The sequence below is a fragment of the Microcebus murinus genome, chromosome 6 (assembly GCF_040939455.1).
Source record: "Microcebus murinus isolate Inina chromosome 6, M.murinus_Inina_mat1.0, whole genome shotgun sequence".
NCBI lineage: Eukaryota > Metazoa > Chordata > Mammalia > Primates > Cheirogaleidae > Microcebus > Microcebus murinus.
This window is the reverse complement of record NC_134109.1, coordinates 108,647,523-108,668,934: the sequence shown is the minus strand read 5'-3', so window position 1 is coordinate 108,668,934 and position 21,412 is coordinate 108,647,523. Positions and strand designations below refer to the sequence as shown.

The 21,412-nt window shown below is 54.3% G+C and overlaps 1 protein-coding gene across 1 annotated transcript; it reads right to left on the bottom strand.

Annotated features, from left to right (window-relative positions):
• Nucleotides 1-8,533: 8,533 nt before the first annotated feature.
• TBC1D21 (TBC1 domain family member 21) lies at nucleotides 8,534-19,880 on the bottom strand. The gene is made up of 11 exons (XM_012748271.3): nucleotides 19,678-19,880; nucleotides 15,354-15,461; nucleotides 15,119-15,222; nucleotides 12,902-12,996; nucleotides 12,284-12,394; nucleotides 12,068-12,168; nucleotides 11,254-11,350; nucleotides 10,842-10,942; nucleotides 9,783-9,899; nucleotides 9,082-9,165; nucleotides 8,534-8,709 (listed from the first exon to the last, which is right to left on the bottom strand). The coding sequence occupies exons 1-11, from the start codon at nucleotides 19,735-19,737 to the stop codon at nucleotides 8,677-8,679; spliced, it is 1,011 nt and encodes a 336-aa protein (XP_012603725.1). The 5' UTR covers nucleotides 19,738-19,880; the 3' UTR covers nucleotides 8,534-8,676.
• Nucleotides 19,881-21,412: the final 1,532 nt, after the last annotated feature.

Here is a 21,412-nt window from a genome sequence, read left to right as displayed (position 1 = left end):
GAAGCTCAGAGAGGTTAAGTATATTGTTTAGTGTCACACGACTGTTTCCTGGCGTCTAAGCAGTTCACTCTACAGGGTGGGCTTCTGGGAGGGAAATAGACCTGTGAGGACAGGGTCAGGAGACAGCTCTGGTGACCTCACTGCAGTGGCAAGATGAGGTCCGGGTGATGGAGGAGTGGAGAGATCCAGGCCATGAGATGGGAGCAGCAGGAGGCCATTTCTGAGTTCCTCTGAGAAGGCATTTGTTAATCTCTCCCCAGCTGTCTGTGTCTTGACATCACCACCCTGCAGTGCACGTGCATGCACACACACGCACACACACACACATGCACACACGCGCACACACGCACACGCCAGCTTCATTCCACTGCACATGCACTGCCAGTCAGCTGCAGGGCATTCACTTGGTTTCTACACTCTCTCATTTCACAAAGGGAGAAACTGAGGCCCAGTGGGGCTATGACTTCTGCAACCACAGGTCACCCCACTGGTCACAGGCAGACCTCAGGCACGCCCCCCCTCACTGAGTGGAACTAGGGTGTGTGCCAAGTCTGCCAAGGAGAGAGGAGTCAGGGGATGTCTCCAAGCTTTCCGCAGGTCTGGGGTGGGCCCCGCGCTCCCTCCCCCATCGCAACAGACCTTGGATCTCTTCTTCAAATTCCGCCCTGCCCGTCTGACAGGCTCTCTCACCCCACCCCACTGAGCTTAAGAGTTTTGAGAACTCATCTTCACCAACACCGCCTCGTATCTTCACCTTCTCTGCCACTTCCCCGTCACCCTCACCTCCCGTGGGTCACTACAGTGATTTTCACCGCCCACCTCTCTCCCGCAGCCTCCAGGGTCCTGCATTCCAGCCACCGCGGGCTGCCATTCCCTGCGGCACCAGCGTTGCTGTCCTCCCCTGGACGCCGACCCCTCGGGTCAGTCCATGGCTGTCCTTTCCACAATGACTGTCGTTAACGTTCCCCGTCATCTCCACTCCACTCGAGCCTCACCTCCACCATCGCCTCCACCATGGGCCACACCACTACCTCCATCACATCTGTCCTCCCCGGCCCAGCAGCTCTCATCTCCGCCAGCCCATCTCCCCTGTGGCCATCATTATCTCTGTTGTTCCCAGCAGCACGTTACTAGGAACGTCACCACCCTCACCTCCAGCTCTGCCATCTCCTTGACTATGTCCGGCTCTGTCATTTCCACCATCCTCTCCCCCATTGCCTCCCTCACCTCCACCACCCCTATCACCACTGCTCTTTCCCCCAAAATTCGGTGCCTAGCACTGAACCTGGGGCTTGGGCAGGGAGCCCAGGCAGAGCAGGACACCCTGCCTGGCTGACAGACACCCCCGCCCAGATTTCCCAGGTCAGCAGGCCAGGCCTGCAAACAATCCCTCCTCATGACCAACGCTTCCTCAGGATGCTTCTGAGGAGACAGGGCAGCCCTCCCTGTCAGCCAGCCCCCACCTAAAGAGATAGCTGCTGTCTATTAATCCAGGCCTGCCCTTGTTTGCATAATGGCTGCATATATTTGCATCCTATTTGCTCCCAGCCTCTGAATGCTGCACTGTGGGTGTTTGGGTCCATTTGCATATCACTGCAGGTGAGGGTCAGGCCTTTGAGACTTGGTTGTTGTTAATTCCTTAAGGAGATTCTTTTCTGTGCTGGCTTAGAAAAGAACTTGGAATGTTTGTTCTAAAGGCACTCAGCTGAAGGGCTCTAAGGTGGATGGGTAGGGAGGTCCATTCTAGAGCCCAGGGAAAGAGGGCAGCCAGGGGCTTCAGTGTGGTCCAGGGAGGAGCACGGGTGGAGGGTGTGCTGCAGAGACAATCCCTGCTCCTGGATGTGTCAGTGCAGTGTCAGGCCATATTCCACTTGCTGTGAGGACTTGAGCCAGTCCCTCCTGGCCCTGGCCTCGGATTCCCTCTGTGTGGAAGGAAGGGGTCAGGCCAGCTTACTACCAGTGCCCCTTCATTAGGCTCCTGCTCCAGACCCAGGCTTCTTGCCTCTCCGCACTTTAGAGTCACCTGAAGAGCTTTGGGAACATCCCAGCCCTTGGCCCATCCCCAGTTATTCTGATTTAATTGGTGGGCCCTGTGCAGGGTTGTTTTTAAAAAGCCCTCCTGGTGATTCTAATGTGCAGCCTGGACTCACAGCTACTCCTTGAGACTCCACCCTCCTGCCACAGCCTCCCCCACTTCCCGTGGCTGGTCTCTGCCCTGCTACGGGCTCACCTATCCTCTGGGGCTGGCAGGATGGTTTGGAGCTAGTGCTTTTGTTTGCGGGCTCAGAAATAAGTCCTTTCCCCTCCTGGGCAGTGTGGCTGATGGCTGGCCCTTGGCACTAACTGGGAATTCTCTCCTGTCCACGCCTTGGTCTTGCTCCTCCCAGGAGGTCTCCCTACCAGGGCTGGGACAGAGAGGATTCTGCAGGGGAGGGGCTGGGAAGGGAGGTGAGTGCTATACAGCTCTCCCCTAGCCCTGTCTCCCAGAGTCGGTGCGGGTCTCACCTCACACACTCGGCCATTCCAGCCTCACAGCCCGCTGCTGCCAGCCTGTCCTGGCTCCCCTGGCTCAGCCCTGCACACTGATCTCCGCGTAGCCCCCGCCAGCCCCATCCCGGAGCAGGAATGCAGAAGGAATGTCCAGTGCAGACTGAACTTCATTTCAAAACAGGATGCAGTAAACATGGCTGTATCTGGCCTTCCCCAGCCTCACTGGGTCATAACAGCACAGTGAGGGGGAGGGAAGTAGGACAGAGCCCTGCGGGGCCTCAGCTGCCAAGGGCGGGTGGCCCATGAGATGAGGGCCTGCCCTGCAGAGGACCAGACAGGAGACTCGGTGTGGGCCGAGGGGCACGGCAGACCCTGAGCGGGGCAGTGGGCAGGAAGAGGTGGACATGGGAGCTGCCCCAGGACCAGCACTGGGGGCAGCAGAGGTGGGCCGGGGGGCTCCCCTCGGCGCTCAAATCCTGGCTTTGCCTTCCCTAGCTGTGGAGCCCAGTTTCCTCGCCAGTGACAAGACAGTAATGATTGCACCTGTCTTCTGAATTTGAGGATCCTGTGACAGGGCTTGGAACATAACATGGTCATTGTGCACTAAGTGTGGCTCTGATCATTGTGAAGGTCGGGGCCATGTGCCCTCGTCCCTGCCCTCCTGGAGCTCCAGCAGGCTCCCCGTCCTCGGGGCCGGGTCCTTGCAGTGCAGGCCCTTCTGTCCAGCTGTGCCCTACCCCCCGCAGGGATTCTCCCCTCCTCACCACTGGTCAAAGGTCTGATGGCTTCAGGACTGGACTGCTGGCCAGACTGAGGGCGGGTGCAGAAGCCCACCTCCTTTCCCCTCTCTGGGGGCAGGCACAGACCCTGGGGCCCAGAGAGCTTGTAGCTTTATATATGGTGCCTCTGTGCAGCTGTTGGTGGGGAGAGAGCCATTATCCTAGCTCCAGGGACAAAGTAAGGGATAGGGGCCATTCAAAGTAGCCAGAGAAGAGGAATAAATGGATGAATTCTCCAGGGAAGAGGTTTAGAAGAAGAGTGAAAGGAAGAGAGGTGGGGGTGAGATGATGGAAGGAACATGGCCAACCAGGTTTGGAAAGCCAGGCTGGGCCTATGCTCATAGCTGCTGCTCACTGAAAGTGTGCTGGGCGCTAGTGTTTCAGAATGAATCGATCATTGTTCCTCTCCATCATGATTACCATTACTGTTAGGATGGAAACTTTAGTAGGTCTCACAGCACGGGGAGAAAGATTTCTCATACTGAGATTAGGAGATATATATATATATATGTTAAAAAGTTCATTTCATCTTCTTAGGAGAGAGAGGGAGAAAAAGAGAGCAGGGAGATAGTTTGGCATCCCAAAGAAAGAGAAGGAGGGTGCCAGCCTTGAGGCCAGGTGGCTTGCTGATTTTAGGGGACAAAGAGAAAGGAAAAAAATGGTGATTGTTGTCAGTTGATAACAGAAGCACTTCGGAGTCATTAGCAGGAGGCAACTGCAAGAAGTCAGGTTGTCTGTCTTTCCTGTTTTTTCTGCTCCTGGAGACTTGGTTCTCTCTGAAATGTAGTCAGGTTTGTCCCTGGAGATGTGATCTTGCCCCTGAGATAGGGTTTGGGGCAGGAACCTGAGGCCTAGAGCTTGCACCCCTGCTGTCCATCCTGGAGCTCCTCGGCAACTCCTTGAGGCTATAAAGCAAATAAAGCAAATTCTAAAAGGCAGTGAGCTGGTAAATATAAAAAGAAAGATTTACATTTCCTTTCTGTCTGTTGAGCTCTTTTCAGATATTGTGAAAATGGAACCCTGCAGGGTGCCTGTCAGCCAGGGAGGAAGAGAGAGCAGGGAGCTCATTTTTCTGTCACCATCCTTTCAATCACCACCAACACCATCATCAACATCAGTACAGATAGGAAGCCCAGAGCTCGTGACCCCTCACCTTGAATCTCACATCCGTCCCTAGGGGACCTCCAAGGAGTGCCATTGTAGACACTCAGTAACTTTTTGTTGGGTGAACGAAAGTCAGCCCTACCACCACCACTGACATTATCATTGCCACTGCCATCACCATGACCACCACCACCATTAATGGCAACCACCACCACCACCACCACCACCACCACCACCACCATCACCATCGTGGACATGACTACTATTGTCCTCACCCACACCCTCACCACCAGCAACATAACCGACCGACACCCTCACCGCCAGCAACATAACCAACCGACACCCTCACCACCAGCAACATAACCAACCGACACCCTCACCGCCAGCAACATAACCGACCGACACCCTCACCGCCAGCAACATAACCGACCGACACCCTCACCGCCAGCAACATAACCGACCGACACCCTCACCGCCAGCAACATAACCGACCGACACCCTCACCGCCAGCAACATAACCGACCGACACCCTCACCGCCAGCAACATAACTGACCGACACCCTCACCGCCAGCAACATAACCGACACCCTTACCACCAGCAACATAACCAACCGACACCCTCACCGCCAGCAACATAACCGACACCCTCACCGCCAGCAACATAACTGACACCCTCACCACCAGCAACATAACCAACCGACACCCTCACCACGAGCAACATAACCGACACCCTCACCACCAGAAACATAACTGACACCCTCACCACCAGCAACATAAACGACACCCTCACCACCAACAACATAACTGACACCCTCACCACCAGCAACATAACCAACCGACACCCTCACCACGAGCAACATAACCGACACCCTCACCACCAGCAACATAACCAACCGACACCCTCACCGCCAGCAACATAACCGACACCCTCACCACCAGCAACATAACCGACACCCTCACCGCCAGCAACATAACCGACACCCTCACCGCCAGCAACATAACCGACACCCTCACCGCCAGCAACATAACCGACACCCTCACCGCCAGCAACATAACTGACACCCTCACCACCAGCAACATAACCGACCGACACCCTCACCACCAGCAACATAACCGACCGACACCCTCACCACCCGCAACATAACCAACCGACACCCTCACCACCAGCAACATAACCGACCGACACCCTCACCACCCGCAACATAACCGACCGACACCCTCACCACCAGCAACATAACCGACACCCTTACCACCAGCAACATAACCGACCGACACCCTCACCACCCGCAACATAACCGACACCCTCACCACCAGCAACATAACCGACACCCTCACCACCCGCAACATAACCGACACCCTCACCACCCGCAACATAACCGACACCCTCACCGCCAGCAACATAACCAACCGACACCCTCACCACCAGCAACATAACCAACCGACACCCTCACCACCAGCAACATAACCAACGTCAGCATCACTGTTACCGCCATCATCACCGACATCACTACTTTTGTGCTCACTGTTATCACCACGACAGTTATTCACCGCCACTATCACTGACGTCATGACTCCCCACCGCCATCAACACAAGCACCATCACTGACATCACCTGCACCATGGCCACCACCACAGTTTATCTTCTCTCCCAGAACCATGCTCTTTTCCTTCAGAACACTAAAAGAAATGTGCAATTATACACTCTTTAAGGTGATTATCTGGTCCTTACTCAACTCTAAGTGTCATGGAAACAGAAATTGTGTATCTTTTTTCCTCAAACTGTTGAATCCCAGTACCTGGGCAGCAGGCGGCTCACAATAAGCACTTGCTATGGTTTGAATCTTGGCATCTCTTCAAAATTCCTGTGTTGGAACCCAATACCCATGTGACAGTATTAAGAGGTAGGGCCTTTCAGGAAGTGACTGAGTCACGAGGGAGTAAGAATGGGATTAGTGCCCTTATACAAGCAGTTGAAAGGAGCTGTCCTGTCCCACTTCTGCCACGTGAGGACACAGCAGCAGGTGTCACCTTGGTGGCAGAGAGCAAACCCTCACCAGACAATGAATCCATTGGGACCTTGGACTTCCCAGCCTCCAGAACTGTGAGCAATAAATTTCTATTGTTTATAAATCACTGTCCATGGCATTTTGTTATAGCAGTCTGAACAGAGTACTCAATAAATGTGTCCTGAAAAAAGCTATTTAAACCAGCACAGTCCCTGCCATAAAGCAAACTTAGGCCCTATGATTTCAATGCTTCCTGTAGCTCTGTCTCTGGAATGGGCCCTGCTAGAGAAAAGTAACACTGCTATTTGAGTGGCAAACTGAGAAGCCCACACTGGCTTTGGGATATGCACAGCAGTGTAGTGGGAAGACCCTGCTCTATATCCCCATGGCTGGTAGTGCTGCAGATGAACTGAGAGCCCGCTGCTTCTAAGACCTTCATTTCCACCATGTGACCACCTGGGGTTTGTCTGAACCTGGCTCAATTCAGTGTCAGCACTTGATCTGCCTCATCCTTAAGGCCTAACAGAGACTTTCAAACATGCCCTCTAGTAGGCCAGAGGGTTCTTGGAGGCACCACAGGGAATGATGTGAGGTTCAAGGAGGGGGACAGAAAGGGGCCACAGGGGGAGGGCTCTGGGATCCTCACCCCAATTTCATCCACTGGCTCCTGGAAAGGCTGTGTAATAATGGGGCTCCAGTGATTTTTGAAAACAGGTTTGGAAACAATTGGCCTTAAGAGGGTGAGTTCTTACATTTTTTAGTTTGGAAATAGATATTTGGCATTGTGTGTATGTCCCAGCCAAAACTCATAGGTCAATTAATGCTGCCAGGCCAAAAGAACCATTAGAAAATGCATATCTATTGTTTCTGTTGACTTTTCTCTTCCCACGGCCAAGGTTAGCTCAGCAAGATGCCTTTTACTCTGGTTCTCTGGTTCTTTGGCAAAATGCAAACACAGTTTCATTCTTGGAGAACTGTATTGCATGCAGGAATCCTTATTTAAACAAACTGTCTTAGGAACATAAAGCCGAGGAGAAGAGCAGTATTAATATATGAATTTACCTTGTGTGTCTGGCCCAGCAAACACTAGGTCTGCGGCCACGGGACGGGTCCCCTCCTTCAGCTTCTGCCCAGACACAGAAGCGGAGACTCAGAGCTGGCCGTGGATGGGGGATTGACACTTGAGGGGAGGAGACCAGACACTAATTGGGGACACAGTGCTTTTCGAGTGATGGTCACTGAGAGTGACAGGATGGGAGCAGTGGGAGGGGTGGTTGGCTGAAGAGTGAGGAGGGAGGTTATGCCTTACCCCCAGGAACGAGCCCAGAGCAAAGCCAACGGGTCCCCCCTGCCCACACTCGCCTCCCTGAAGACACGGAGCCACTTAGCAGGGTTGTGCGTGTGCGTGTGCGTGCACGTGTATGCGCTGCTCAGCAGTTCTGCAGGCTCCCAGCCAGCCTCCAGCTCTCTGCCCGCTCAGCCCCGTCTGGCCCGTCTTCACGTCTGCGCCCAGGTCACCCCTCCAAGAGGCCCGGGAGCATGGGGCAGGAGGGCCAGGGGCCTGGGCTGTGGCATGGCCTAGGGGAGCAGGTGGGACGGCCCTGGCCCAGGGAGACAATGACTGCCTGGGCAAGGGCAAGGACTGCATTTCCTGGAGAGATTGAACATGGCTGAAAAACACAGCTTAGCTTGAGGACACATTTGCCGGCTGAGAGATGAAGGTGCAATGATGAAGGAGGCTTTGAAACCAGGAGGGACTGGCCTGCTTGTCAGAGATTCCTTCCTTCCAGGCTGGACTATTCCACAGCCCAGCAAGGAAGCTCTGGGAGGACAATTGTGTGATTGGCATGTGGGATACAGGGAGCGGGGGCTGGGGCACAACCGGGGCAGGTACTAACTAAGCCTTATTAGATATGTTCAATTTCATCTTCCCACGAGTCTGGAAGGCTCTCAAAGTTGGCTCTTCTCTTAACCTTTTGCTGCCAGATATGGACTGCCGCAGCCTTGGAAACCTCAGCCGGGAGGAGCTGCGGGCCCTCTCTGTGGCCGCAGAGCGTGCCTCTCTGCAGCCAGCCTCTCGTCCCCGGCGGCCTGTCTCGGCCGCGCACGCCCGCCCCACGCCGGCCGAGGGAGACACACTGCCCACGCACACCGCACTGCAGACGCCTGTTTATGCTGCAGCCGTGCCGACTGCCCCCACGCCAGCGCCCCCTCGGACTTGACGCTGACTTCACGGCTGAAGAGCCACCTTCACCCCGTCCGCTGAGGGCGTCAGTCCACCGTGGGTGTCGGCGTCCTCAGAGAAAGAAATCCTTTAATGGCCGAGGGACCTAGGGAAGAGGAGAGTTCCGCAGCTGTGCGGTGGACAGACACTGGTCTGTCGCTTTCAGTCTTCAGTTCCGGTGACATTCACCCGAGCCCCTGCGTGCCCCGGCCCATGCCCAGACCCACTGGCATGGACGCAGGGCACAGGGGATGAGGGTCGTGCCTTCTGGAAGCGCAGCCTGCTTAGGGAGGTGGGAGCTACCCGCGCAGACGGCGAGAAGACCACACAGAGCGACATCTATGGACTGGTGGCAGAGAACGTGGCACAAACTGTCTCTGAAGTTGAATGTGCTTGCCAGGGGCTGGGCTTGGAGATCAGGGGAGGCTTCTTGGAGAAGGAGGAGGAGGAGGAGGAGGAGGAACACTGGTCGACTCACGTCCTTCTGGATGAGCTCAGCATACACCATGCAGGCAGCGGAGATCAGCTCGTCAGCATCGAGGTCGATGAGCTTGTTGCAGGCCTGTGCCAGGGCGGGGGGGGGTGGCTGGATGGGGGCTCTTGAGCACAGGCAGCTGCCTGCAGCACCAGGGGAAGACGGCTGCTGCTCACAGCCGTCACTGGGGCCGCCCGATCTCTCCCCAGCCCACCTGGTGCAGTGCCTGAAATTTTATATTTTTGGGGGCTGGTAAATGTGTCTCTCATAGTAGGCTCTAGGGGGTTCCACCAAGTATCTCAGGGGCTTCCAAGGAGGGCTTGGTTTATAATTGAGGAGCCACCTGAAACTGGTTTTGAACAAAGACTTCAGCTGCTTTTTGAAACTGTTGGAAAGCTCCCAGTCTTTTTGCCACAGGAGTACCCCAGGTCCACGGACTCAACTGCGGGGCCACAGAGCCCAACGGCTACGAAGCCTCAGTTTCCTCGCAAGCTAACCAGAGGTGGCGATGCTCATCACAGCCCCTCCGTGTCAGGCTTGTCATGAGGCTGAAGCAAGCGAGCTGCTAAAGGCCTCGGCACAGTGCTTGGCACGTGAGCCCCCGCGGCTCCTCCTGTCCGGGCGGGGTACTGAAGCCCAGCACCCCACGAGCCTGGTCTTCCTGTGGGCGTGGGCTGGGCAGGGCGGCTTGCCCGGGCTCTCACCAGGAGGATGTCGTCGCCGCTCATGCTCTCCTGCAGCACCTGCTCCCGCACCATCTGCAGCAGGCTGTAGGCCACCAGCACCTGGAAGTTCCTGCAGGGCTTCCCTGTCAGCAGAACCTGCAGGCCGCGGGGCTCAGCCTGGGCCCTGTGGCCTGGACTGCAGGTGCCTCAGGATGCTGAGGTGCCCACCCGCCACATGCCCGGGTCGGCCATTCTCGGACCCTCTGCTGCCTTGCTCATTCATTCATTCACCCATTCACTCACTCAGACAAGTGCTCACAGGTACCCTAGGCATCGTGCTGGCTAGAGATGGAGAATTCAGAGATAAAGCTTTCAGGGAATTAATTAGATGTCAGGGAGGGAAAAACGGGGGTCAGGGGGACAGACTGGGAAACTGTCTGTAGCATTTGAGTGGAGTTTTGGCAAAGCAAGAGTGGAAGGAAATTCAACAATCCAAGGGCGTCATCAAAAGCCCGGGGTGGCATGGACTTGGGCAGGGAGACCAGTAGGCCAGGAGGCAGGGGTGAGGCAGGCGGGAGCCGACTTGTGGGGCACTGAATGCCAGGCTGATGGCTGGGCTAGATCCGCAGGCCACTGGGCAGGGCAGGGCGGAGGTGGGTGGTGGGGGTGGTCCTCATGGGGCTCATCTGCCGATGGCCCAGGGGACTGTGGTCAGAGGACTACAGGTGTCCCTGGGGTCCCACCTCCTACGAGAGGGCTCCACAGGAGCCAGCCGTCTGGTGGGAGAGGAGGCCAAGGCAGGGCAGCTAGGGAAGGGAGAGCAGAGAGAGGCGGGCGGGCAGGGAGGAGGGAGCTTGTGCCGGCACAGGGCCCAGGGGCCCTTCTGTGCGGCTGCCCTGCAGAAGGCGCAGCCAGCAGGCCTTTGCATTCCTTGAACGGATTGACCAACTGACACTCCAGCTTCCTCCAGCAAGGTGGGAGCAGGGTTGCCGGCCTAATAAAGCCCCAAGCTGCTGAGCTCCAGCCAAAGCCAGGAGCAATGGGAGAGGCACGGAGCACTTCCTGCCTACCCCAGTTGTCCCCAGCTGAGCGCCTCACCTCCCAGAGCCGCCAGACGTCGTCGAAGGACTTGAAGGCACGCTGGAAGCAGAGGCAGAACCAAGGGAAGAGGGACTGCACGGCCCCGGCGCCCTTCCCTTCTGTGGGGAGAGGAGCCAAGGCCACGGTCAGGGCAAAAGACAGGATGAAGCGAAGGCACACAGACAGCGCCAACAGCAGAGCGGCAAAACACTTGGAAATGCAGAAAGCCTGGCTGTCGCTCTCCCAGCTGCTCCTGGAGACTATTTGGGGTCGATTTTGACTGTCCAGACTCCTACCCCATCCACGTGAACCCTCCTTGCCCCTCCACCATCCAGGTGATCAAGCGACTGGGGACCACTGCCATGGTGGGGTCCTGCCCCCTCCCTTGCCTGTCCTGGTTGCGGGGTGGCAGGAGGTGGGGCCCACTCACTAAGGTGCTCAGCAAACACGGGGTCCAGGAAGGTGATGAGGTTGTTGAGCGTGTCGAGGTTCTTGCCCACCCCGATGTTGATGACACAGCTGTGCTCCTGCACGAGGGTGGGAGGGAGGGAAACCGAGCCCCCTCGGCTCGAAGGCACTGGAAGAGTCAGCCCCACTGCCCCCACCTCCAACTCTGGAGGCCCTGGCTCTGGGCTGGGCCCGTGTCTCCGCTCGAGCCCAGGTGTGTGAGCGTGTGCGTGCGTGTGTGTGTGCACGCTGCGTGCATCCGCGCCTGTGCCTGTGTGGACGGAGGGTGCGGCAGGGTCTGGCAGGCTCTCGCACATCAGGAGCAAAGGCTGTCCAGGGAGGGAGTTCCAGAGAGCAAGGCCTTCAAACCCCTCGGCCTGGACAGTGTGGGCGCACCTGGGGACCACCCAGTCCCTGGTGTGCCTGGCTGTGTGGGAGAGCAGTGAGACGCAGGACCGCGCGTGAGGTTCGGGAGCAGGGCGGGTTTGCAGGGAGGAGCTGTGACTGGGGAAGGGAGTGCCAGGAGAGATGACATCACTGGGCCTGGCCAGCCATGCTCGTCCCCAGTTTGGTGAGAGCTGGACCAGAGCATCGCTCCACCCCCCTTCTCAGCTCTAATACCTGCCGCCCCTGCCCCCCATGACACGCCCCGCTGGGCCAGTGTTGCTCTCCCAGTCTCCTATGTGACCCAGGGAGTTGTTTCGGGCTGAGGGTGCTGGGGCTGGCAATGCCTGCCCACCTCAAGGGTCGTGTGGGGAAGGAGGGGCCTTGCGCCCGAGCTCAGGCCTGGGCCTCACCATTTTCTGCAAGAAGAACTGGAAGAGCCAGAAGGTCTCGTGGTCATGCTCCACCATCAGCTGGAAGAGCATCACCATCTCGTGGAAGCCCTGCTGGTACTCTGCAGCGGAGAGGGGCCGGGTGAGCGGGCGTGGGCCCTGGGCCAAGGCTGGGCCAGGTCCCAGGAGAGGACTGAGCAGTGGAGGCTGCCAGGGGTGCCCAGCCCTCCGGCTCACCTGCCTGGGTGTTGCAGACATAGCTCAGCAGTAAGATCTTCTCCAGCCTCTTCTTGTCGATGAGGACATTGCCCAGGGGGTCTTTGTCATAGAGTTTCTGAATGTCGTGCGCTGGGTTGGGGGAGGGGCAGGCAGGCAGCACAACAGAAGGTGGAGGGTGAGAGGGCAGGCCCTGGCACATCCTGCCCAGTGGGCTGCGGAAGGTGCAGAGGCCCTCCCCCAGGCTCAGCTCCCACCACACCCTGAGCTGTCTGGGGCTCTTCCCACTTCCAAATCTTTGACCAGGACATACCCTCTGCCAGGAATGTCTACCCCAGCCCCCACCAGCTTCATCTCTATCCAGTTCAAATCCAACCTAATTCAAGGCCAAGGGAAGAAGAGAGGTAAACCAAGCAGCAGGAGCATCATGTGCCCAGGGCAACATGGCACTGGGCATCTGGGACACCTGGGAGACTGGAGGGTGGATCGACCAAGGTTTAGCTGGCAAAACTCCAGGCACAAGTCAAAGCAGCTTCCAGGACCCGGGGACCCACCCCTCCCTGCAAATGGCTGCGGAGGGGGCAGGGATGGCTCTAAGCCTCCCCTCTGCCCGGCCTCCCCCCTCACGACGGTGCTCACTGATATTATTCCGAGTCTCTATGAAGTTCTGGTGCAGGTTTTCCAGAAGGGGTTGAATCTTCTCGTACATCTGGCATAAGGCCTCATAGTTCTTCCTGTGAGAACAGGATTGAGGCTGAACGGGGTGGCCCGCACCTTCTGGCGAGCTGGGGAGAACTCTGAGCAGCGGCAGCTGCCAAGGTCACTGGAGATACGGGACAGCAGCCTTGCCCAGCTGTGCCCCTGCCAGCTCGCCCTGCCCACTCTCTACGGTGTCCCTGGAGTGCAGATTGGAAACGGCTTAACCCCCCGTGGCTCTGGAGTCCAACCGCTGTGCCCGAATCCCGGCTCCGCAACTTAATAACTGGGTGTCTGCAACTGGGGTTAAGCTCAGGGTGTCGCTTCCCATCGCTAAGCTTCAGTCTCCTCTCCACAGCTAGTACTGGCAGCTGCGTCGCATATTGGGAGGACTGGGTGAGGCAGTGTTTCGTGCCCATCGCCAGAATGTGGTTAGCAGGTGTGGCTGGCTGAGTGGTGGCCTCCACAAACGTACGTCCAGATCTTACCCCTGGAACCTGCAAATGTGACTATCTGTGGAAAAGGGTCTTTGCAGGTGTGATTAAGTTAAAGATCTCAGGATGGGATCATCCTGGATTTTCCAGGGGGACCTGAAATCCAATGACAAGTGTCCTTATACGAGACACAGAGAGAGGAGAGGGCCCTGTGGTCACAGAGGCAGAGGTCAGAGTGATGCAGCTGCAAGCCGAGGACACCGAAACCACCAGGGCTGCAAGGCAGGAAGGGTTCTCCTCCCCGGGGCCTTCGGAGGGAGCCAGTCCCTGACTTGGGGCTTCTGGCCTCCAGAACTGAGAGGACACAGTTCTGTTGAGAGCCACGCGGTCTGTGGGACTTCGTTAGGCTGTCTCAGATAGCCGCTAGTGGTGAGCTCCGGCGGGCGCTCAGGCCTCGCAGCCCCTGCTGCGCTGGCTCACGCCCTGGCCGCCGCGTGCGCGTCTCTTCCCCACCCTCTCCCTGCTCCCGCTTCCCGGACCGGCGAGTCCAGCGCAGGCGAACGCCTCCAAGAGGAAGATGTCCCACAGGGCGGTCCGTCTGCCCCAGCCAGCGTGTGGGCCCTCACACGACGGGCAGGGCCTGGAGAGGGCCCAGGGCAAAGGGGACCGGGCAGCCCCTGGCCTCGTTTGCTCTTGGCCCGGCAGAGAAGACACGTGCTCCAGTGTCACCGCTGCTGGACCACGTGCCCAGGGTCACGAGAGAGCGCCGCTCAAGGGCCTCTGGCTTCAGAAAGGAAACATTCATCAAATCATGGAAGCCCTCATGCCTCACCTGTGCAAGGTGCTCACCTATATTTTCTAGTCCAGTCCTCACTACCACTCCGTGAAACGTATTGTTGCCTCCACTTTATGAAGGAGGCGACTGAGACTTCAGCGGCGAAGTTCATAGGCAAGTTCAACCAGGGTGTAAATGACAGTGCTGAAATTTGAACCCAGCTTCCAAATCCAAGACAGCCCAAGTTTAAGTGCTGTGTGTTATCTACCGAACCAAAGCCCTCCTCCTGGCTCCCTTGGAAGATCTGGGAGGGCTGCTTGAAGGAGGTGTACTGTCTGACCTGGGCCTTGAAGGAAGGGTGGAGTTTGATAGGCAGATGAGGGGGAGGCCTTTGTGGGCAGAGGGGAGTACAAATGTGGTCTGTGCTGGGGCAGGGGTCGGGGAGGGGGCTGAGCAAGGGTGGAGTCGGGCAGTCAGTGTGGTTGGAATGTCAGGTGCTGGGACTGGGGGGAGCCAGGATCAGGAAGGCCTTGGAAGAGAGGATGTGCTATTTGAAATGTCACCAGTTTCACCACTTCAGGACACCAGCAGCCCAGACTGGGCTTCATACATCTGCCCCTGGCACAAGGAGGAGGTGCTTGGCGTGGGCAGGGGTGGGTGGCTAGACCCAGGAGGCAGCTCAGCCATGGGGTCAGGGCGGAGGTGGGGCGGGGGATGGGAAGTGGGTGGGAGACAGGGAAGGCACAGGCCCCAGGGAAGGGTGGGAATGAGGGCTGGGGGATCAGGGCAGACGGTAAGGCTAGGGGAGAGGGCACTGGGCCGGGTCAGGGTTTCTCTCTTGGAGTGAGAGTCTGTGTAGGGGAAGGAGACTGAATCTGCAGGCTGGGTGGGCACCACCTGGCCCTGCAGCACCACCCACACTCCCCTGACAGAGGATCTGGAATGTTCTACCTCCGCGTGCTGTCCACGGTGAGCCGCTCATCCTGGGAGCTCTGCCATGAGTAGTAGCCCGTGAGGAACTTCCAGGCTTCCGTCCTCACCAGGGGGTGCAGACCCTGGGGCGGGGTGGAAGTTGGGGTCATGCCCTCTCGATGCCGCCAAAAGGGCTTTGCCCAGCGCCTGGCCTGCCCCTGCCCATCCACGCCCTGGTTCCAGGGCAAGGCCATGGGCAGCTTGGGGACCGTACCCTTTCCAGGATGCTAACACAAATGAAGTCCCTCGACTTGGCCAGATGGCCGTTCTCGTCAAAGAAGCTATTCCATTCTGTCTTGTCAATGGCTGGTTTTCTCTTCACCTGGCAAAGACAACCAACCGGTCCAGCTCTCTCTTAGGAGCTTTTGGCTTTTGAGTGTGATTTTTAAATAATGTGCTCTGGACTTTGCGATATGAATCAAAGCTCACCACCCGCCTCATTTCTAGAAATCTATCCTGAGGAAATTACTGAGAATATATAGAAAAATTTCTGCACCCGAAATAATTTTCATTGCACATTACTTACCAACATGAAAAATGCAAACACTCTAAATGTTCTGCAATAAGGGAATAGTTAAGTAAACTGTGGTTTATATACTCAATGGAACAGAGGGAGGCATATAAATGGATGTTTATAAGAAATGAATAATCTGGAAAAATACAAATGTCAACAGAAAAGGCTGGATACAAAACTGTGTGCTCAGCAAGCTCTCTATGTACTGTAAGCTGCGGCACTCGCACAGCACACACACTGTGCGCCTCTACGGGCTGTCTGTCATCTGTGTAAAAATTACACAATATAAACTCGAATACACATAGTGCATTAACCACTACAAAAATTGTTTGAAAAAAAATACCAAAAACAATCCATTAAAAACAACAGTGATTATCTTTGAGTGATAAGTGAATTAGCACTTTTTACCTTTTTCTTATACTTCCAGAATTTTCTATAATTATGTATGCTGCCTTGATAACAGAAAATATAAAATAAGCACCAATTAAACACATTTATGAGCTCCATTTTATCTTTCTTGGAGATGTAAAACAGTTCATTACAAGGAATGGTTTCTGTTTTATTTTATCTTATTTATTGAGATAGACTCTCACTCTGTTGCCTGGACTAGAGTGCCGTGGCGTCAGCCTAGCTCACAGCAGCCTCACACTCCTGGGCTCAAGCGATCCTCCTGCCTCAGCCTCCCGAGTAGCTAGAACTACAGTTGTGCGCCACCATGCCTGGGTAATTTTTTCTATTTTTAGTAGAGATGGGGTCTCACTCTTGCTCAGGCTGGTCTTGAACTCCTGACCTCAAGCCATCCTTCTGCCTCAGCCTCTCAGAGTGCTAGGATTACAGGCGTGAGCCACCATACCTGGCCGGTTTCTGTTTTAGATAAGGGGTGTGTGCATGTGTGTGTGTGCATGTGTGTGTGTGCATGTGTGTGTGCATGTGTGTGTGTGCATGTGTGTGTGTGGGAGGGAGGTGAGTACACTGCGTGCAAAATCATTCAAAATGTTCACAGTATGATAACTAGAAGTTAGGGTTCCTGTTGGAATAGAAGAAGATTCCTCTCTTCCTGGCATATCCCCTGATACTGGAGAGAAGAGTATCTTGGACTCCGCATTGCAAACATAAAGATGTGCTGATGGACGAGCCGACCGGGCACGTCTGCTCTACATAGTACCAACTTCCCATTGACCGTGCACTTGAATATGTACATGCGTGACTCAAAATTAAATGTGCATACAAATTACTGAAGGATCTTCCTAAAGTACAGTTTCTGATTCAGAAGTTTTGGGTGGGGCCCAAGACGATGGGTTTCTTACAAGCTCCGGCGATGGGTGATGCTGCTACTCCACCGACCATACGCTTAGGACAGTATCAGACGGCAGAACAGTGCTAGGAACTAAACATAGGAGCCCGTGGGCCCCAAATTGGGATCATTTCCACTAACTGCATGTTTGATGGGGATGAATTGAGAAACACATTCTTTAGTAGCTCACACATGCCCTGTCTTCTGAACCAAAATGGAATATAAGGACCCAAGAAGGTATAAAAAAGCTCAGCATTAGCCTAATCTTGAGAAGCAGAGCGAGCGCCAAGGCCAAGCCCCGCCTACGTAGGCACTGTCCCTGTCATCGGAGCCGGGTCTCCGACACTCTGGCTGCTCCATATTCTCCCAGCCTATGCTCATTCACTCATTAAAAGGCAAGGATTTTCAGTTTGAATAAAAAATATGTACCTTACACAAGCTGTAAACAAAAGGTATTCCTTAAAATAAAATACTATGCAATGATTTAAAAATAAATGATGAACAAAGATATAAAAATAGTCAAATACAGTGAAAGGGAGACATACTGAAATTAAAGTAATATGCACAGCACACCATAATAAAAGATATGGCATCAACATAAGAAGACAGAAATAATTAGAAACATCACAAAAGCATCTGTTGAGTACTCAGAGAATTTGCATTACTAAACCTCTACCTGCAACAATTGGCCATCTGCCTACTTTGCCATGGTTGAATTTGTTTATAAAAAGTCACCACCTCTTCCTTCTGGGAAACTCCATTCCTGTACACCCACCAATTCCCTGTATCTCTCCAAACCTAGGCAAACTACGGGCCGCCCACAGGAATATCTAAGGCACTTGCTGAGAAGCCAAGGATCAGAACGAGCAGCCCGTTGACTTGCAGAAGGCCAAGAGGAAAATTTCCCCTTGGAAGCCCCCTCCCTCACTTCTTCCAGTCCATCCATACCACCTGGTGATGCCAGAAATCAGAGCACCTGTATCTGGGGTCCTTCACAGTGATGGAGATTGTCAACCCAATAGCCTCTCAAATCCACCTCCATCCTCCCATCTTTCTCCATTCTTTGCTCCACCAACCTATTGACACCCTTCCCCACGCTCTGGGTACAGTGACTTGGTAATCCAGGAGGAAGAGCTGTGTAGCTCAGAACGCCTTTCAGCTCTGTGGCAGCAACTGTCCTAGTCTCCTGGGTAGAGCACTTTGGAAACGTCCTCCCACCTTTAGGGTAAGTCTAGGCAGGCTAACACTCTCTGTCAGCAAACCTGGAGAAAGTTTGGCCAGGCTTGCCCTGGAGAGGGGACCAGAAGCGGGAGCCCTAAGTGTCTCTAAGGTTTCCTGCTTCCAGAGGCTTTGTCTTCAGGAGTGCATCTCCCCACCTCACCTTGGCTCCACATCATTGGGTCAGGGATTTCTCTAGTATTTCCAGTAAAATAGGAAAATCAATGGAGGATAAGTAAACTTTTTAGAGGGTTTTGACGCCAAGTTTCTCTGAACACACATAGTTACAGAGCCTCCAGTAGCACCTGGGGAAGGTCGTTGACCCCGCTGAAGGCTCTCAGCATGTTTTCCTGCTCCAGTCCACCCGAGAGCAAGACATACCCCCAAACACAACGAGGGCTCCCCTATCAGCAATCATTGCCAACCTGGGTGTGTGTGAGGGTGTCATCAGCATAGACAGTGACTAAGAAAATGATTTAAACAGTGGTTCTCAAAGTTAGCTCTGCATCAGAATCATCTGGAGGGCTGACTTTCAAGAAAACACATCTCTGGGACCCATCTTAAGTTTCCGGTTCAGAAGATCTGGCCCAGGGATCTGCATCTCTTACAAGGCCCCATTGGGCGCTAACACTGCAGGTTTGGGGGGCACACTTGGGGCACACCCGGACCCCCACGCTGATGTGGGTGGACTTCACCGCCCACCTGCCTGGGTCTGAACATCCACCAGCTTTGCCACTTACTAGCTGTGTGGCAATAAGCAAGTTTCTAAATCTCTGTGTCTCGATCTTCTGACTTATAAAATGAGGATAATAGCATCATTCATCTCACAGGGTTGTGATAATGAATGACTAAATAAAGCATTTAGAAGAGTCGTTGTACATGATAAATGCTATGTGACAGTTTATTTTATTATTAGCATTCTCTAAGTTCAGAGAAATGACAAAGATATCAAGAGAATTTAAATCGAGGCCTGGTGATAATCTGCAATAAAGCAATAACATTTAAGATTCAGGGAGAGAGGTGCCCATTTTGCATTTTTGTGTATCACTCTCTTAATCACTATGATTAATGAAACTTGAGATCGGTTAAGTTCATTGTAATTAGTTATTATGATTTTGGAAAAATACCATGTGGAACATTTTTATGACTGAGGCTGACTCTAACAAATAGATGTCTTATTAACCGAGCTTAGAACCACTTACTAACAAAGCACTACTGCCACCTGGTGGCAGCATACCAAAATTGTTGGCAAAAGCACCAAAGACAATTTATCAGCATCTTCAGGGTTGAACTTGCAAACCTAAAACTCAAGGAAGTTAGAATAACACATCTGGGGGACTTGGGTTTCTCAGTCCTGTGGCTGCCACTGATGGTAAGACCAAGGTACAACTGCCCCTGTTCCTCCTTTTATGCCAGCTCAGGGTTCTAGCCTTTCCAAGCCAGCAGGGGACAACTGCCCACATGGGAACCAGAGGTTGGGGAGGGCAGCACAAGCTGATGACGAACACGCACCAGGATGAAGGAGGCTGACTGTCTAGCAGAGAGGCTGTTTTCCGGAGACAAGGTGGTCATGGCCCCTGCTAGCTGCCTTCAAAGCAGCCTCTGACTCGAACTATCTTGGAGCCCTAGTGATGCTTGATCAGGAGATGAGTTGCATTTCCATGAGGAACTGGGCCTCTTCTGACCTCCCACAGGAGCCAGCTGTGTGTCACAAGGCCTCTGGAACCCTGGTCACAATGGCCTTGGAACATGGGAGCACCCACCTTCAGAGGTAAGACTCACATAGGAGCCGAGGGACTAAACCTTCTAGTCACTCGGAAAAATTGCAGCACGTGCAGTGCAGGTTGGGTTCAGAGCTCGTGGGATCAGAGTGGGCTGCACTGGCCAGGGTGGGCTTCCTGGCAGAGGTGGGCCAGGGAGCCTTTCTGCCCCCTCCAGCTCTGCCTCTGGACTCTCAGCTGGTTATCCTACCAGATCAGTACTCGTACCTGGAGAACACCCAGGACCCAAGGTTCAGATTTCTTGGGTACCAGCTGCAAAGATTCAGAATCAGTATGCCTGGACTGGGGGCCTGGGGAATGTTCTTTGATAAATCTCCCCGAGTGACTCAGAGGCAGTATTTGAATGGTAGCTTTGGGGATGAAGGCCAGTTTTACTCATCTTTATATCCAGGGCATTTAAAACGGTGCCTGAGTAACTGGATGAATGATTAGCTTGAATGGGAGAATAAATGAAGTTCTCTAAAATCTCATTTCACTTCCCTCTCCATGTGTATTATAGTGACTGGTGCATGCCCCACCTCCCCACTTACCCTGAGTTCCTTCAGGCCAGCGCCAATGTCAGATTCTTTTGTGCTCCCCACCCCATGCCAACCCTGCTGCCATGGCACTTGGCAGGTGCTAAGTATTTGTTGCATGGATCTAAGGAGTTAGCTCGCTTGGCTCCAGCATCCCTGTTCTCCACCTTAAGCTTTGCTTGCATTTCTACTGAGGTCCCATCTGGCTGTAAATCGTCCTAGTCATTAGGCGATGATAGCAATTAGAGGAACCAAATTGGAACTGGAGCTCAGTGTTGGAATGTGGACTCTGACCTCAAATTTGGATGTTCCCCTCTTGTGAGCCACAGATTCCCCAGCCATGAAATCAGAATACAGTCAACCTCTGGCTTTCACCATCCTTATTAACATAATGAATCAGCGTCCATAAGCAAGTTTTCAGTGGACACAATCCATTGTCTCATTTGCTGTTCCAGTTCTGCTAGCAGGTGGCACTGCAGGAGGCCTCATTATCGCCTTCCTCCCCCCACCCCATCCCAAGCTAGGAAAGAGCCTCTTTCCTTTGATCTCTGCCCCTGGGGCTTCCTGGAGCAAGAGGCGGTGGCTTTGATTGGGCCTTGCCCACGTCAGGGAGGCTTCCTTCTGAGGTTCCCAAGAGGTTTCCAAAGCGAATGTCCAGAGCAGGGGGCCTGGCCTGGCATCACTCCTCATCTGAGATTCTCTGTGCCTGTGTTGCTCCACATTAACCACATAGACAATTGAGAATTAACTGCAATTTCTCCCTGAGAAGCTGAGGATCAGGTCGAGTTGGAAAAATCTGAGTACTAAATCCAACGTGGCTTCTCAAGTGAACTTGGAGGGCACAGATCATCTACTGACCTTCCTTTAACCTCTGGCTCCCTACCTGGGAATTGCAGGTAACATTCCTTCTCCGAGTCAGCCAACGCACTTTAGTCATGCCACAAACGCCTC